The sequence below is a fragment of the Aquarana catesbeiana genome, linkage group LG07, assembly GCF_042186555.1.
Source record: "Aquarana catesbeiana isolate 2022-GZ linkage group LG07, ASM4218655v1, whole genome shotgun sequence".
NCBI classification, from domain to species: Eukaryota; Metazoa; Chordata; class Amphibia; order Anura; family Ranidae; genus Aquarana; species Aquarana catesbeiana.
The window spans coordinates 283,560,856-283,578,304 of NC_133330.1; the positions used below are offsets into that span (position 1 = coordinate 283,560,856).

The window sequence follows — 17,449 nt, forward strand, 5'->3', positions numbered from 1 at the left end:
TTTGACCCCCTTAAGCTGCAAAGGCAGACGGATGGCGTTGTGTACTTACTGCAATGCTTTGTGTTGTGTTAAGAATTACACTTTTTATCAGCGCAGCACAGTGCAAAGCAATCCACTGCCTCGCACTGCGCAGCTGGCAATTGAACTTTGAAATGTCTGTGTGACCTCTCAAAAAAAAAGTTCATTTAAGAAAAAAAAAGAGAGAGGAAACTGTGCATGGTGCCAAGCTTGGCGCATCATGACTCTGCTGATCTCGCCCCACCGCACTGAACCAGCCCTAAGTGCCAGCAGACTGAGAGCGATTGTTGCTGGGTTAACTACGCAGTCAACTCTTTATTCTGCCACCAGATACTCAATTGTAAATATCAAACGTTCACAATAATAATTATGACTTTTAATAAATGTCTGTAATACCAGCTGTCACCATAGACTGGAATAACTAGAGATTAGTATATAGAAGCAGTCAGGAATTCTTTAACCACTTGTCATGAGACATAATTGCTAATACTGCCTCCAGTGTACTAAACCAGAACCCAACCACTTTGGCTCCGGAAGGTTTACCCCCCTTCATGACCAGGCCATTTATTGTGATACAGCACTGCTTTACTTTAACTGACAATTGCGTGGTCGTGCGACGCTGTAACCAAATAAAATGTCTGTCGTCCCCCCCCAAAAAAAACACAAACAAAATTATTCGGCCCCCTTGCGTTAATACTTTGTAGAGCCACCTTTTGCTGCGATTACAGCTGCAAGTCGCTTGGGGTATGTCTCTATCAGTTTTGCACACCGAGAGACTGAAATTCTTGCCCATTCTTCCTTGCAAAACAGCTCGAGCTCAGTGGGGTTGGATGGAGAGCGTTTGAACAGCAGTTTTCAGCTCTTTCCACAGATTCTCGATTAGATTCAGGTCTGGACTTTGACTTGGCCATTCTAACACCTGGATACGTTTATTTGTGAACCATTCCTATGTAGATTTTGCTGTATGTTTGGGATCATTGTCTTGTTGGAAGATAAATCTCTGTCCCAGTTTCAGGTCTTTTGCAGACTCCAACAGGTTTTCATCCAGAATGGTCCTGTATTTGGCTGCATCCATGTTCCCCTCAATTTTAACCATCTTCCCTGTCCCTGCTGAAGAAAAGCGGGCCCAAACCATGATGCTGCCACCACCATGTTTGACAGTGGGGATGGTGTGTTGAGTGTGATGAGCTGTGTTGCTTTTACGCCAAACATATCGTTTTGCATTGTGGCCAAAATGTTCGATTTTGGTTTCATCGGACCAGAGCACCTTCTTCCACATGTTTAGTGTGTCTCCCAGGTGGCTTGTGGCAAACTTTAGACGAGACTTTTTATGGATATCTTTGAGAAATGGCTTTCTTCTTGCCACTCTTCCATAAAGGCCAGATTTGTGCAGTGTACGACTGATTGTTGTCCTATGGACAGACTCTCCCACCTCAGCTGTAGTTCTCTGCAGTTCATCCAGAGTGATCATGGGCCTCTTGGCTGCATCTCTGATCAGTCTTCTTGTCTGAGCTGAAAGTTTAGAGGGACAGCCAGGTCTTGGTAGATTTGCAGTGGTCTGATACTCCTTCCATTTCAAAATGATCGCTTGCACAGTGCTCCTTGGGATGTTTAAAGCTTGGGAAATCTTTTTGTATCCAAATCCGGCTTTAAACTTCTCCACAACAGTATTACGGACCTGCCTGGTGTGTTCCTTGGTCTTCATGATGCTCTCTGCGCTTTCAACAGAACCCTGAGACTATCACAGAGCAGGTGCATTTATACAGAGACTTGATTACACACAGGTGGATTCTATTTATCACCATCAGTCATTTAGGACAACATTGGATCATTCAGAGATCCTCGCTGAACTTCTGGAGTGAGTTTGCTGCACTGAAGGGGCCGAATAATTTTGCACGCACCACTTTTCAGTTTTTTAATTGCTAAAAAAGTTTAAAATATCCAATAGATTTCGTTCCACTTCACAATTGTGTCCCACTTGTTGGTGATTCTTCACAAAAAATTAAAATTTTATATCTTTGTTTGAAGCCTGAAATGTGGCAAAAGGTTGAAAAGGTCAAGGGGGCCGAATACTTTCGCAAGCCACTGTATGTATGTATGTGTGTATATACCGTATTTATCGGCGTATAACACTCACCGGCGTATAACACGCACCCCAATTTAGGAGGGAATTTTAAGGAAATAAAAACTTTTAGGAGGGAAGTTGAAGGGAAAAAAAACTTACATTTAAACGCCCATCATTGCAGCCTTGTCAGTGCAGCCTTGTCAGTGCAGCCATGTCAGTGCAGACTTCCCCAGTGCAGCCTTGTCAGTGCAGACTTCCCCAGTGCAGCCATGTCAGTGCAGCCATGTCAGTGCAGCCATGTCAGTGCAGCCTTGTCAGTGCAGCCATGTCAGTGCAGCCATGTCAGTGCAGCCATGTCAGTGCAGCCTTCGTCAGTGCAGACTTCGTCAGTGCAGACTTCGTCAGTGCAGACTTCGTCAGTGCAGACTTCGTCAGTGCAGACTTCGTCAGTGCAGACTTCGTCAGTGCAGACTTCGTCAGTGCAGACTTCGTCAGTGCAGACTTCCCCAGTGCAGCCTTCCCCAGTGCAGCCTTGTCAGTGCAGCCTTCCCCAGTGCAGCCTTCCCCAGTGCAGCCTTCCCCAGTGATCCCAGCCATTCTGGGCTTCAAAATCGCCGATCGCGATTTGAAAATGGCGCCGCCGGCGCCAAAATACACAGAGCGGTCCTCGGCTCTTTCCGGCGGCTGTCGTTCATTTTCGGCTCCACTCGTAGTCCCGAGCGGAGCTATCCGAACCTAGCTGTCGTTCATTTTCGGCTCCACTCGTAGTCCCGAGCGGAGCTATCCGAACCTAGCTGAGTAGGTTCGGATAGCTCCGCTCGGGACTACGAGTGGAGCCGAAAATGAACGACAGCCGCTGGAAAGAGCCGAGGACTGGCTCTGTGTATTTCGGCGCCATTTTCAAATCGCGGTCGGCGATTTTGAAAATGTGACAGGTCGGGATCGCAGGGGATCGGCGTATAACACACACCTGCGATTTTCCCCTGGTTTTAAGGGGAAAAAAAGTGCGTGTTATACGCCGATAAATACGGTGTGTGTATGTATATGTATGTATATAAATTTTTTTTTTAACTTCCTGCTATAAAATATACCCAATTAAAAAAAAATCTAATTTCTTCATAAAAATTTAGGCCAATATGTATTTTGCTACATATTTTTTGGTAAAAAAAAAATCCCAATAAGCGTACATTGATTGGTTTGCACAAAAGTTACAGCATTTAAAAACTATGTTTTTTTTTTTTTTTTTTTTTGGTGGCGATCAGTGACTTTATAGCAGGACTGCAATATTGCAGGAAGATAAAATCGGACACCAAGTGAAACTTTTTGGGGACCAGTGACACTAAAAAACATGCACCATTAAATGACACTGGCTGAGAAGAGGTTAACATCAGGAGCAATCTAAGGGTTAAATGTGTTCCTAGGGACAGGTTACTAACTGGGGGAAGGTAAAGATCAGTGTTCCTGCTTAGCAAGAACACAGGATCAGTACATTCCCCTCTCACAGAACAGCAGTCTGTTTACAGACTGTCTCCCGAGTGGTCGGAGGGTCCCGGCGGACATTGCGTCCATCGGGCCTGCTGATTGGCTCCTGCTGTGTACCTATAGGTATGTGATCTGGCACAGAGCGGCGCCCTCTGCCAGACCTTGCAAGATCTATCCTGCTTTCAAGTCCAACGTTGCTCAATGGATAAGACAACTCCTCTCTGGAGCTTTTTAAAGTGTAACTAAGGTGTCTGTTTATCAAGCAGTGGTAAATTACTGTTGCTGAGTTCTCAGGTATTCGCAGAGGACATCGTTTTCCTCTGAGTGCCTGTTTATGAAACGGTGTAGATCGCTTCTCCTTTTGAGGAGTGAAGCCATCTACTAATGCTTCCAACTGTGGAGAACACCTCCTGTTACTGTAATCTTGTGAGACATAGCGCGATTACAGTAACAGAAAATCTGTGAAACACATAAGTCTCAGATTTTTAAGCAGCTGTGAATTATCGCCGCTAAGTTTGTGGGCGTTCTCAGAGGAGACCGTTTTTCCTCAGTACCTCACACTAAATTAGTGTATAAATAATCTGCGCAATCCAATAATACGTCAATGAAATAAATTAGAAAAGTTTCTAGCCAACACCCATAAGTGATTCAGACCTTTTGAACTAATATAGACAACAGAATGATGTAGCGCATCTTCCAAAAAATAACCACAATATAATAAAAATGCAAACAACTGTTCAAAAAATGTGTACAACAAATATACAATTCAGTGTATATCCAAAAATATCAAAGGAAAAAACAATAAAAGTGCAAACAATTGTGCAAAAAATGTGTGTTCAAAAAAATCATCCAGTGTATATCTAAAAATCTCAAAGAAACGACATCCAATTGAAATCCACTTCAATCACCAACGTGACATGTAATGTAAAGTGTGAATCCTCCACCCTCGTAGATTAGCCGTGATCCCTGCATTACCAGTAGGTCTCGCCACTTGGTTTTTACCTCTCTGGGGATGAAGACAAACTGCTTTCACTTCAAATGCCTCTTACTCGGATGGATAGATAGATGGACGGATTAATAGATTTCCAATCCCCACAGCATACATGCAGGAAGAAAAAGTGCACACACATGTCCGCTTTCCTCCCCATCTAGTTGTTGACCCGGAAGTGATGTGTGAGGTAATTTTTTGGGTCCCGTTGACAGTTTCCCTGGCCATCAAGGCTGGGAAAGAATGTAATGCTGTGCATTGCATTACATTCAGTGGAGCACAGGATATGCAGGGTCTTTGAGATCCTGCATGTCTCATTAAAGAGAACCGGTCACAAAAAAAAAAAAAAAAAAATCACTCGCTCATCCATGTATTTATGGACCTTGCTTTGTGCACTGGTGCGCAGTCATGTTGGAACAGAAAGGGACCATCCCCAAACTGTTCCCACAAAGTTGGGCACATGAAATTGTCCAAAATGTCTTGGTATGCTGACACCTTAAGAGTTCCCTTCATTAGAACTAAGGGGCCAAGCCCAACCCCTGAAAAAAACATCCCTACTCTAGAGTGATTTGGACCAATGCACAAAGCAAGGTCCATAAAGACTTGGATCAGTGAGTTTGGGGTGGAGGAAATTGACTGGCCTGCACAAAGTCCTGACCTCAACCCGATAGAACACCTTTGGGATGAATTAGAGCGGAGACTGCGAGATATGCCTTCTCATCCTTCCTCATCCTCATCCGTGTGACTTCACAAATGCGCTTATGGAAGAATGGTCAAACATTCCCATAGACACACTCCTAAACCGTGTGGACAGCTTTCCCAAAAGTGTTGACGCTGTTATAGATGCAAAGGGTGGGCCAACTCAATATTGAACCCTACAGACTAAGACTGGGATACCATTAAGCACTTGAGACGGCCTACCGCATATTTACTGAGGCATGTCAGGTCTATTGCTCGACATTATGTACCTGTGCGTCATTTCGTACAATAGCCACTGGGTGACGCGATCGCGGGTTGATTGGACACGGGATGCCAATCAGTGGGTAAACAAGGCAGATTGCCATTCTGACAGGGTAGAAGATGGAGATCTTGTGTTCCTGTTCCAGGAATACCGATCTTTGTCTTCATCCAGTCAGAGCATCCCCCACACAGTTAGAAAGCACTCCCAAGGAGCATACTTAACCCTTTGATCACCCCTGATGTTAACCCCTTCCCTGCAAGTATCATTAGTACAGTAACAGTGCATATTTTTTTTTTAGCACTGATCACTATATTTGTGTCACTGGTCCCCATAAAAGTGTCGGGTATCAGATTTGTCCGCTGCAATGTCATTATTAGTAACAAAATAAATAAAAATTCCATAAAAATGGCCCATTATTTGTAGGCGATGTAACTTTTGCGCAAACCAATCAATATACGCTTACTGGGTTTTATGTAGCTGAATACATATTTGCCTAAATTGATGAAGAAATTCGATTTTTACACTTTTTTTTTTTTTTTGGATATGTTTTATAGCAGAAAGTAAAAAACATTGTTTTTTTGTTTTTATAGCGCAAAAAATAAAAACTGCAGAGTTGATCAAATACTGCTAAAAGAAAGCTGTATTTGTGGGAAAAAAACATCAGTTTTATCTGGGTACAGCGTCGCACGACCTTGCAATTGTCAGTTAAAGTAACGCAGTGCCGTATCACAAAAAAATGGCCTGGTCAGGTGTAACAATACTTTTGACAATTAAGTGTGTGTGTTTTTCTAGTTTTCTAACATGCTCTACTGTTTTTGGGGAGTTTGTGAAAGGCAGGGGGTCTTTTTTTTTTTTTTTTTTTTTTTTTTTACCGCCTTGGGGCTTTGAGGAAGAAAGAAGTCCGTCATCTTCTCCGGCAATTCTCCACCACTGGCCTGGAGAATCTGGGAGGGAGAATTCAGAGATTGCCAGTGAGATGCTGAAGGTCACATCTTCTTAAACTGGCTGTTTTTCTGTTTCTGTCATTGACAGATTGTGTGCTGAGATGATCAGTGAAGAACATGTTCTGTGCTGATCATCTCTGTTTCATTAACCGCTAATGATCTGAGATGAGCTGTAATCATTAGGATCGCAGCTAATCTCGGTTTCGTAAATGGATAAATTTATCCATTTAACGGCTTAAAAGTTTTATTCTCGGCATGCTGTCAAATCAAATGGCTGGCGCTTGAATTGTGCACATGTACAGCATCATGACAGTTGCAGATCGAGGCTAAGATGGCAGCTTTTTGGCTGGAAAGGAAGGATTAGTTCTGTTTTAAGGACAAAACTCCTCCCTCATTGTTGCACGTCCAATCCACAAGGTTGGTGGGTGTTTCCTGGGCATTTTGGCACCAGGCCTTTGTTGCTGGCTTTGTAAGGCTGCTACCTGGTCCTCTGTTCGTACCCTTTTCAAAGTTTTACCAGTTGGACATACAATCTTCTTCAAATGATTGACCCTTGTTGTTGGGCCTGTTAGCACAGTTCTGTTTTGCCTTGTTGCCCACCCTTTTCATGTATTGCTTGGTACCATCCCAGTGACTATGAATACTCAGCACTGTGTCCTGTACTGTATGATTATAATGGGAGGAATTTTGACTGTAAATCCTACATCTTGGCGTACATGACATGGGCCACCCTCTCTTCTGTTCTTGGGTTACTCTGCTTTGCTTGCTACAAAACTGAGGACTCACGGTGGGGTTGTAAGGGGGGTGCCCAGGGCATGTGTCCTCAAGAGCTTGCCAGTGTCCAACCAACGGCATATAACCCAAGGACTATGAAGGCTCAGCCCGTGTCCTGTCCAAGATGTGGAATTTATAGTCAAGTCAAAATTCCTTTTTAGATGGCAAGGGCTGAGGCTGGGCATTGCCAAAACAAAGTGTATTTAGTCACACATGGTTTTTCATATTACAATATAATCTTTGTTTTGATTAAAATAAAGGAAAAAAAAAAGACTTTTTGAACCAGTAATCTGTGCTACAAGAACAAACCTTGTTCTCAAGACTTCAAATTGCATAAGTGTTTTGTGGCACAATATTGGAGGAGGTCGTACTGGCACATCTTACAGCAGAGGAGGTAAAAATCCGTTTCCTGCTTATATGTTAATGCTCCTGTGCTAAACATACATACAATTCCCAAGTTTGTTATTCCAATTTTTTTTTTCTAAAAGCAGACTTTGTAAAATCATATCCAGGTGTCAGTCTGGATTCATATCTTCGTGTGTGTGTGTGTGTGTGCATGGTGCACTGTGTGTTTTGTTTTATTGTTTTTTTTTTTTTTTTTTTTTTGTTTTTTTTGTTTTTTACTAAAGACCTTTAGACCTTTTTAAAACTAATAGCAGCTGCCTCCCTGACATTGGAGAAGTTTTATCCCTGGAATACGTCCATGTTCTGTGAGAATACAGAGGGGGAAAGATGTTTTTGTTTTTCCGCGGCTCATCTTAAGCCCTTTGTTACTGAAGGGGCCTCATGGTGTTATGGAGTAATGTAGTGTTGGCGGGATCGTCAGTACACCGCGTGGTTTGCTGATATGCCTTTGCTCTTTCTACACTTTTCTTTATGACTCTGTTCATTGTTTATCACTGAATGGGACACTCTTATACCCTGTATCAGTGATGGTGAACCTTGGCACCCCAGATGTTTTAGAACTACATTTCCCATGATGTTCATGCACTCTGCAGTGTATTTGTGCACCATGGGAAATGTAGTTCCAAAACATCTGGGGTGCCAAGGTTCGCCAACAGCGCTTTTAAAGCTGGAACTTTTCATTCTCCTCCTTCCTTCCTTTTTTTTTTTTTTTTTCTTATTTTGAGAGCATTTTTTTTTTCTGTCAATTGCTTGGTACCATTAAAGGGAAAAAAAAACACTGTTCTGCAATTAAGCAGGGTAATTGTATCAAAGGATCACTATAGGGAATGATATTTAATTATGATTCATACCATTAAAAATGGTTACTACCAGTAATCATCCAATCCTCACATCTGCGCTTTAGATAGGTGGGGTTGCATGGTGCCAAGCATGCAGGCCTGGAGACGTGTGCTCCGCTCAGGGACCTCTATGGATAACAGTTGACGTGTAGCAGAAGTATTCTGCAGCTGTAACTGGGAATCTCAGCTCCTTCAGTGCTGCAGTCTCATAAGAATTGAACTGCTTCTGGAAGCTGAGAAATAGTTGGTGGTGGAGAAGGAATGCTAGTCTGTTCATTTGACCCACAAGTCGGAAGTTCATCATACTGTAACCATCAGGCTTTCTGAGCAATTATTCAGACAGGAAAAGGAAAATGGTGACTAGGAATAAGGTGTGTGTGTGTGTGTGTGTGTAAGAAAAATAGGGGAGATTTATCATCTATTTGTCCAGGTGACTGTAAAATGTTGGGGAATTCAACATTTTATTGCTGTCGGTAGAGAAAGAGGTGAGAACAAATCTTCTACTGGACACCTGTTCTGGCAACAGCCGTTTAGGTAGGGTGTTCTCACTTTGTAGATATTTTCTTTCATGTCTGCAGGACAGCCTGTGAAGGTAAATTTCCTCAATGGGAAACACAAAAAAATACAGGTTTCATCTCTTCCCTACTCTATCCAAAATGTTTTGTTTATAAATGCAGTTTAACCACTCTGTCCATCCACAGTAGTTCTACTGTGGGCGGGCGGGAAGCAGCTGCAGGCCAGGCAAAGTACCTGTATGTCGCCCAACACATGCGCACCCGCGAGCCACTTCCAGGACTGCTGTGCCCACCAAACACAGCGGATTGCGGTAACTGGACGCTTTGAGCGGTCAGGATGTTGCGTGAGCGCTATGCAATCAAATGATCTCGGTGTCAACACAACTGTTATTTATGGGTTTATTAATTTATAACAGTTGTTCTTAGTATTGTGATGCTGTATTTGGCACACAGCTATCACATGGTACCTGGGCCAATCGCAGCACCTTGTACCATGTGATTTAGCTGTAGCCAATTACAGATCACTAGTTCTGAATGAAAACCATTCATGATAGTTCAAAATATTGCTGTTACAGTGATAGTCACTGTAACTGCAATCAAAGTGAAAAAATAAAATTGCCTCAACCTAGAATGTATGAAAGTATGTAAAAAAAAAAAAAAAAAAAAAGCTTAAAGTTTTAAAAAAATGTAATAAAAGCTTATTTAAAGTGGTTGTAAATTGTGTAATATTACTAGTGAAAAAACATGTAATCCCCTCTTACATGAAGATATACAGTGCAGTATCTGTGGTTTTAAAAAATGATTCTGCAAAATACCTAATTTCACAGCGCTGATGTCAGCGGGAAAAACGCAGCCCCTCCCTCTGTAGTGCTCAGTTTGGGAAGGAGAGCGGTGGGAGGTCACACGGGCACACAGCGATGCTGTAAAATCAGGTATTTTGCGGAATCCTTTTTAAAGATTACTGGGGAGGGGAAGGGGGATTACATGTTTTCTCACTAGTAATATTACACATTACTAGTGAGAAAACATTTCAAAAACTCACCACTAAATACCTTGGACTGTCTACTTTCCAGAAAAGGTCATTTAGGGATATTTGCACTGTCCTGGAATTTTCTGGCCTCAAGAAATGAAATCTGCCATCAGTACATCAGGATTGATCGATTTACAAATATATCCCATAGTTTGTGGACTGTATACCTTTACTAAAGACTAAACAATAAACACCGATTTGGATTATTTTCACCAAAGAAATGTAGCAGAATAAATTTTGGCCTAAATTTATGAAGAAAGATTATTTGAAAATTTTTATAACTGAAATGGAAAAAAACTTTTCTATTTATTTATTTTTTAATTGGCAAAAAAAGTAACACAACCCAAAATAAAGCTCTAGTTGTGTGGAAAAAGTATTAAAATGTGCACAAGTGTCATTCAAAGTGCGACAGCACTGAAAGCTGAAAATTGACGTGGGCAGGAAGGGGGGAAAGAGTCTGTCTGGTATTGAAGTGGTTAATCAAGATGGCCATGGTCAGAAATGCTAAGGGGGGGAGGGGGGGGCTGTTTCTCAGCAAAATAAATCATGGAGACATGAATAGATGGGGGAGTTTGCTTTGAGTATTTAAATTCATTAAATGGCACTTTTGGTTTGTGGTGCTCAGATGCAGTGTAGTTCCGCCTTTAAAGTGATACTGAAGCTAAAAACTATTTTTACCTTAAAGGGTAAGTTCACCTTTACAGAAAACTCTAAGGTGAACTTACACAGGTCCCCCTCCTCGCCCCTCTTGTCCCGCTGACCTTGACCGTGGCAGTCTCTGGTTCTAAGCCCCAGTATATCCGCGCCAGAGTTCTGGGGCTTAGAAATCGCCTGAGCTGAATGTCCAAAACCGGCCTCATCAGGGGCACGTTTTGGAGCATTCGAATTGGTCAGTGCCGTCGCATCGGCGGCGCCGACCAATCAGCAGCTGCATGGCCTGTCCTGTCAGCTATGGAGCAGACTCGGCGATGGAGAGGGGATTTCTAAGCCCCAGGCTCCTGATGTGGATATACTGGGGCTTAGAACGGGAGATTGCGGCAGTCCAGGTCAGCGGGACTGGGTGAGGAGGGGGTCCTGTGTAAGTTCATCTTAGATTTTTCTGTAAAGGTGAACTTACATTTTTAATGCATTCTTTGCATTATGGTAAAAAATGTTTTATATTGCTCTCCTTCCACTTTCCAGTGTGAAGGGGAAGAGTGGGGAGAAAAGATACAGCGCTGTGGATGGCTGCATCTCTTCTCCCTTCTTTCTCTTTACACAGGACCTCGAACAGCAGCAGGAGCTATTGGCTCCTACTCTTGTCAATCAAATACAGTGAGGAGGAAGTGGGGGCTGGGCTACGCCCCGCTGTATGTGTCCTATGGAGCGTGGCTCCATAAACACAGTTCAGGAGTGAGCAGACACATGTGCCCCCATAGCAAATGACTTGTCATGGGGACACACGAAGAAGAGGAAGAACCAAAGATCGCCTGCAGGGGACCTGAGAAGAGGAGGATCGAGGCCACCTGACCTCCAGAATTACAAAAACAGAGAGGCGCCTCTAAGTGCAATATTTAATGAGGTGTAAAAATGGCAAAACATCAATGGAACACTCGCAGGTAAAACATGACAAGTAAGCTCATCTGTGCAGTATCATTCCGGGTGCAGTGTGTCCATCCAGCTATGCATGCAGGAACCGCGGTATGGTAGGGAGAGAGGCCGGCCGACTCCATGTCCCCTTCCGGGTATAGTAGATGGAATGCAGCATTACTGACATTCTGTGTTTATTACAAAATAACTTTGCACATTTCACTTTACAAAATATACTTACATTTTAAGGACTTTGGCACATATAGAAGGGCTCTTCATTATGAAAAAGGTATTCGTCTGTGAACGCTTTTTTTTTTATTTTAATTTTATTTTTTTTAATTAATTTTGAGAGCTGCTTATTTCATGAAAAACCTGTCATGACAACTCTGACCTCCATCTGAAAGTGTCTGGAAGTCACAAACGTCCTGAGGCCTTATTCACATCTGGCGATTCGAAATGTCGCAAACTGCAGTAGTGGCAAAATGCACCATGCGTGTTTGGGTGCCATTTATTTTTAATGGCATTTAAACACAGTGTAGTTTTGCCGCATGATAAATCATGCAGCGCTTGTTACTCAAAACAAGCTCTTGCTCTTTTTAGGGAGGCAAGCTTTGTGCAATGCGGTTTGCCTGCATGATTTATCGAGAGATAGTTGCAGCAGAACTTCGCCGCATTTAGGTGCCAATAAAAATAAACGTGGAGCGTTTTGCCACTATTGCAGTGTGATTTGGAATTGCAGCGATTCTGCCTGAGATCCCAAATCACCAGAAGTGAATGGGGCCTTGGATAACTGACCTGGAACAGGTATGCAGAAAGTAAAGTCAATGGAAATCTGTAACTTTTATTTATTTATTTTTTTATTCTTTACAGCTACAAATGTATCCATCAAAGTCTGGAGGACAATAACCGCTGCCCAAAGTGCAACTATGTTGTTGATAACATTGACCACCTTTACCCCAACTTTTTAGGTGAGTACTTGAAAAATAAGCAATTTGGGTATCTGGTTTCAACTTGGTATTGGCCTCCCTATACAGTAGAGCTCAGCTGGGTGGAGGGGGAAGGAGCATAAAGAGCCAATCAATTGTGCTACAGTGTACAAAGCCTGGTGATAGAAGGAGTGAGCAGAGTGAGTGATGAACTCATCAGCCGGATGTTTCCCCTTTCCCTGTCTGGTCACAGGATGGGGAGGTGACCTGTAAGTGAACTGGGAAAAAAAATCGGGTCACTGTAAGGACTTCGGTGTGGTTGAGCTATGTGTATCTCAGGACTGGAAGGACAGAAATACAAATATTTTGTAGATTAAAAACATCTCCCTTTTTTATTTTCTGTGTATATTTAGATATTTCGGCTTTAAAGTGGAGTTCCACTAATTTGTAAGATTATTAAATGTCAGCGGCTACAAAAAGTGTAGCTGCTGAATCTTATTAAACAGACACTCACCTGTCCCACAGTCCAGCGATGCGGCCGCCAAAGCCTCACTCCTCTCCCCCTCCTCACCACGGCACTCTCATTGCAAGTGTGGGCACCCAGCTGTGACAGCTTGTGGCTTGACAGCCGGGTGTGCACTGGGCATGCGCGAGTCACTCTGCGCTCTCCTAGTGGCCAGGCAATCTTCTGGGACCTGTGATGTGTCCCAGAATACTGCAGAGGGTGAGGGGCGGGCTGTCTAGGGGGAGAGGAGGTGTCGAGACGACTGTAGCAGGAAATGGTACCGGAAGTACCTGTCAAAACCAGGTACCCACTCCCCCCCCCCCCCCCCCAAAAAAAAAGACATGTAAGGGGGTGAGGAGTGCTTAAAGCGCAAGTTCCACTTTTGGGTGGAACTCCGCTTTAACGTTTTTTTGCATTAGAACTGTTGGTATTTCTCTATGCCCATTTCTACTTTTGTAGCCAAATTGGGAGGATAACTCTTACATTATACTTGTTACACATTCCCATTCACATAGCATAACTTACATTTTTACTTTTAAATCTGAAGCTTTCCCATTCTATGTAATGTTAAGGCTGTTGGGGCTGTGGAGATCACGTTTAGTTATCCATGTCTGTACTGTGGCGGCAGATTTTTGTTCATTTGTAAACTAGCTGTGTGCACTGTCTGCCCCAACAGAGGGGTATTGATCTCAAGGCTTGTGTGGTACATTGTATGTTAATGCAACTAAACAAAACAAAAACTGTCTGTTCCCCCAAATTGTACATTGCTCCAAAGAAACCACTAGAAAAAGAAACTTCTTCCTTTTTTTAATTTTTTTCTTTATTTAATTGTACAGGACACAGAGATATTCTTAGACGACTATGTAATATGTTACTACCTTTTGAGTGAATGGACACTGGCAAACAACTGTAAGGAACGCCATATAGCCCCTCCTACTGATCCTTTTTTTTTTTGGCCAGTGTTCTTAGGTGATGTTTTTTATTTGCTGATCTGTTTATATTTTCAACTTGGCTACGTACCAGCTCTTTTGCGCAGTATTCAGAACCTAGGCACGCCACTGGGACTGTATCCAAACCCTGCAAAATGATGGAAGAGGCAGGTCTGGTCTGTGAAGTTGCTTTGGGCACTGTATCTTGTGTAAGATGCTCCTCCTTGGTACTTTGTTCAGCGTTTGTAGCCAAATGACAGTGGGACTCTGACAGGTCTGTCCCTGTACCTGTCATCTGCTGGCTCAGCGGGGATCAACGGAACGATCTCCCGCTGAGGTGGTGGAGTCCGCTGAGTGGATCCGCCCCGTTTGAAAGCGGCCTAAGGCTTCCTTTCTGCCCATGGTGTTTCCCCTCCTTTCACCTTAACCTGGATGTCCTCATGCCATCTTTCAGGCCTGTTCCTAAGCACCCTAGAGAGGTCTTTCTCTTCACTGCTTGGTTATGGTTAATGCTGTATGAGTTTATCTGTCGGCTACGGCCTCCCTTTTAGACTCTTTTTTTATTCTTTCTGATTCTCTTGCGGGGGACATCCTGCTTGTTGTTCCACCATTGTTAGGTGAATTAATCAGGTCATTGTTCAGGCCTATTCCCTACAGCAGGGATGTCAAACTCCATTTCATCATGGGCCACATCAGCAGTATGGTTGCCCTCAAAGGGCTGGTTGTGTCTGTAAGACTACAATGCTTCCCTCTTAATATTAAGGAGTGTGTTGCGTACAGTGCAGAGTTTAAAAGTAAGCTACGTGCAGAGTGCAGGGGTGGGCTGTGCACAGGGTGCAGAGTGCAGGGGTGGGCTGTGCACAGGGTGCAGAGTGCAGGGGTGGGCTGTGCACAGGGTGCAGAGTGCAGGGGTGGGCTGTGCACAGGGTGCAGAGTGCAGGGGTGGGCTGTGCACAGGGTGCAGAGTGCAGGGGTGGGCTGTGCACAGGGTGCAGAGTGCAGGGGTGGGCTGTGTACAGGGTGCAACCCCCCCTCCCCAAAGCTTGCTTGCATCTGTACCCTCTCCTACCTCTGCCTATGTAGGCAGATCTCTCAAATACCTGTGTATTTGGCTCTGTTATACCTCCCTGTGTAGGCGGCGCTGTCTTGCATGAAGATCGTTCTCTGTCTCTGATTCTAGGGTGCTGTCCCCACCGTGAGGTATCTGTTGCATCCAGAAGCTGCAAAGCTGTCTCTTGTAAACGCAGAAGACTTCTGTGCGTTTGCCACCTTTTATGTTTGTTCACTTTCTTCTTGTCAAGAATTTGTTTTACATGAGCTTGCTGCCATAGATCACAAGAGCCTTAATATCCTTAATAGGTACTAGCAAAAGTGTGCTCATTCATTGAACAGGCTAATTATAGAAGGGCAAAAGAAACGTTATTTTTATTATACAGGATTTATATAGCACCAACAGTTTACGCAGTGCTTTGCAATCAAAAAAGGAGACAATATAGTTATAATACAATAAAATACAAGAGGATTAAGAGGGCCCTGCTCAGAAGAGCTTACAGTCTAATAGGGTGGGGCAGGTGGTACTAAAGGTGGTAACTGGGGAATGAGCTGATGGAAGTGGTAGAAGAGTTGGAGACGTGATAGGTTTTCCTGAAGAGATGAGTTTTCAGGGATCGCCTGAAGGTAGCAGAGGGTGGGAGAGGCTCTGGAGAAGTCCTGGAGACGAGCATGGGAGGAGGAGATGAGAGAGCTTGAGATTAGGAGGTCTTGAGAAGAGCGAAGAGGACGATTTGGATGATATTTGGAGACAAGATTGGTGATGTAGCTTGGGTCAGAGTTGTGAATGGCTTTGTATGTTGTGGTTAGTATTTTGAATTTAATTCGCTGGGTGATTGGGAGCCAGTGTAGGGATTGGAGGAGAGGGTTGTCAGACAGAGTGGTTGGTAAGGTGGATAAGTATGGCAGCAGCATTCATGATAGACTGAAGAGGGGATAGCATATGGAGAGGCAGGCGAGAAAAGCGTTGCAATAGCCAAGGCGAGAGATAACAAGGGAGTGAATGAGGAGCTTGGTGGTTTCATTTGTTAAAAAGGGGCGAAATTAAGAGATGATACGGAGGCGAATTCTACAAACTTTTGACAACGATTGGACTTAGGGCTGAAATGATAAGTCGGAGTCTAGGATTACACCTAGTACCCTGGGCTTGAGGGGAGGGACTGATAGTTGCATTGTTGATTTTAATGGAAAAGTCATGGCGGGGGGAATATTAATAGCTCAGTTTTATAGAGATTTAGTTTAAGGAAGTGGTGCGACATCCATGCTGATATGTCAGTTAGTAAGTTAGTAATGCGAGAGGAGACTGAAGGAGTGAGGTGAGGAGTAGACAGATCGATTTGGGTGTCATCGGCCTATAAGTGTTATTGGAAGCCGTGGGCGGTTATCAAGTGACTAAGGGAGGAGGTGTAGATGGAGACGAGAAGGGGTCCAAGAACAGAGCCTTGGGACCCCCACAGAAAGGGGCAAAGGAGAGGAGGAGACAGAGTTGTAGGTGACACTGAAGGAGCGCTGTGATAAATAGGCAGAGAACCAGGATAGAGCAGAATCTCGGAGGCCAAGGGAATGTAGTTTATTGAGAAGGAGCGGGTGGTCAACAGTATCAAAGGCCGCAGAGAGGTCAAGTAGTAGGAGTATGGAGTACTGGCTGTTGGTTTTAGCCGTTAACATGTGGGAAAGATGGTAAAAACAGGGGATTGACTGGGGGTTGGTGTTCAGGTATGATGTAGGGAAAGATGAAATTGAGTCAGCTGCAGTATTGAATGCACAGAGGGAAGGAGGTGGGTGGTAGCATTAAGGCACAGTGGTGAAGAGGTTTCAGGCATGGTGCTAAAGGGAGTGCAGGTGGAGTAGAGATGAGGAGGTGGTTGCAGGCACTGTGATGAGTAGTGCCTCTGCAAGGTGCTGTGTGTACACTACAGCATGGGTTGGTTCTGGGTCATCCCATTGCAACAAAGACCTACTTAAAGGATGTGCCTCCAGCTGGGTATAGCTGTTGTACATTGTGCTGGTCTTCATGTAAATGTCAGTGCAGGCATCAGCACAGTGGAAGTGGGGAAGGATAAGAAAACTACTTTACAATGTGTATGTAGTGCAGCGCTTCCCTTAAACGTACACACAAAATTACCTTGCTAATACAAATACATTTATCTCCCAAACAATATCAATTAAATATGCAGAAATAAAGAACCATGCAAAGTCTTGTGTTTTTTTTATTTTTATTTAAAAATAACAAATATGTCATACTTACCTGCCCTGTGCAGTTGGAAAGCACAGATCAGCCCAGGTCCTCTTCTCGGGTTCCTCATCGGTGCTCCTGGCCTCTCCCTCCTGTTGCGTGCCCCCACAGAAAGCAGCTTGCTATGGGGGCAGCTGAGCTGCAGCTCCCTGTGTCCATTCAGACACGGAGCTGCGGCCTCCGCCCCCTTTCTCCTCATTGGCTGACCGATTT

The 17,449-nt window shown here is 43.8% G+C and overlaps 1 protein-coding gene across 4 annotated transcripts in view; it reads left to right on the forward strand.

The window, feature by feature from the left end:
* COP1 (COP1 E3 ubiquitin ligase) overlaps positions 1-17,449 on the forward strand; it is a 333,947-nt gene that overhangs the window by 34,970 nt on the left and 281,528 nt on the right. For all 4 annotated transcript variants that reach the window (XM_073593409.1, XM_073593408.1, XM_073593411.1 and 1 more), the window contains exon 3: positions 12,461-12,558. In XM_073593409.1, the coding sequence (XP_073449510.1) occupies positions 12,461-12,558 (98 nt within the window). The remainder of the gene's footprint in view (positions 1-12,460; positions 12,559-17,449) is intronic.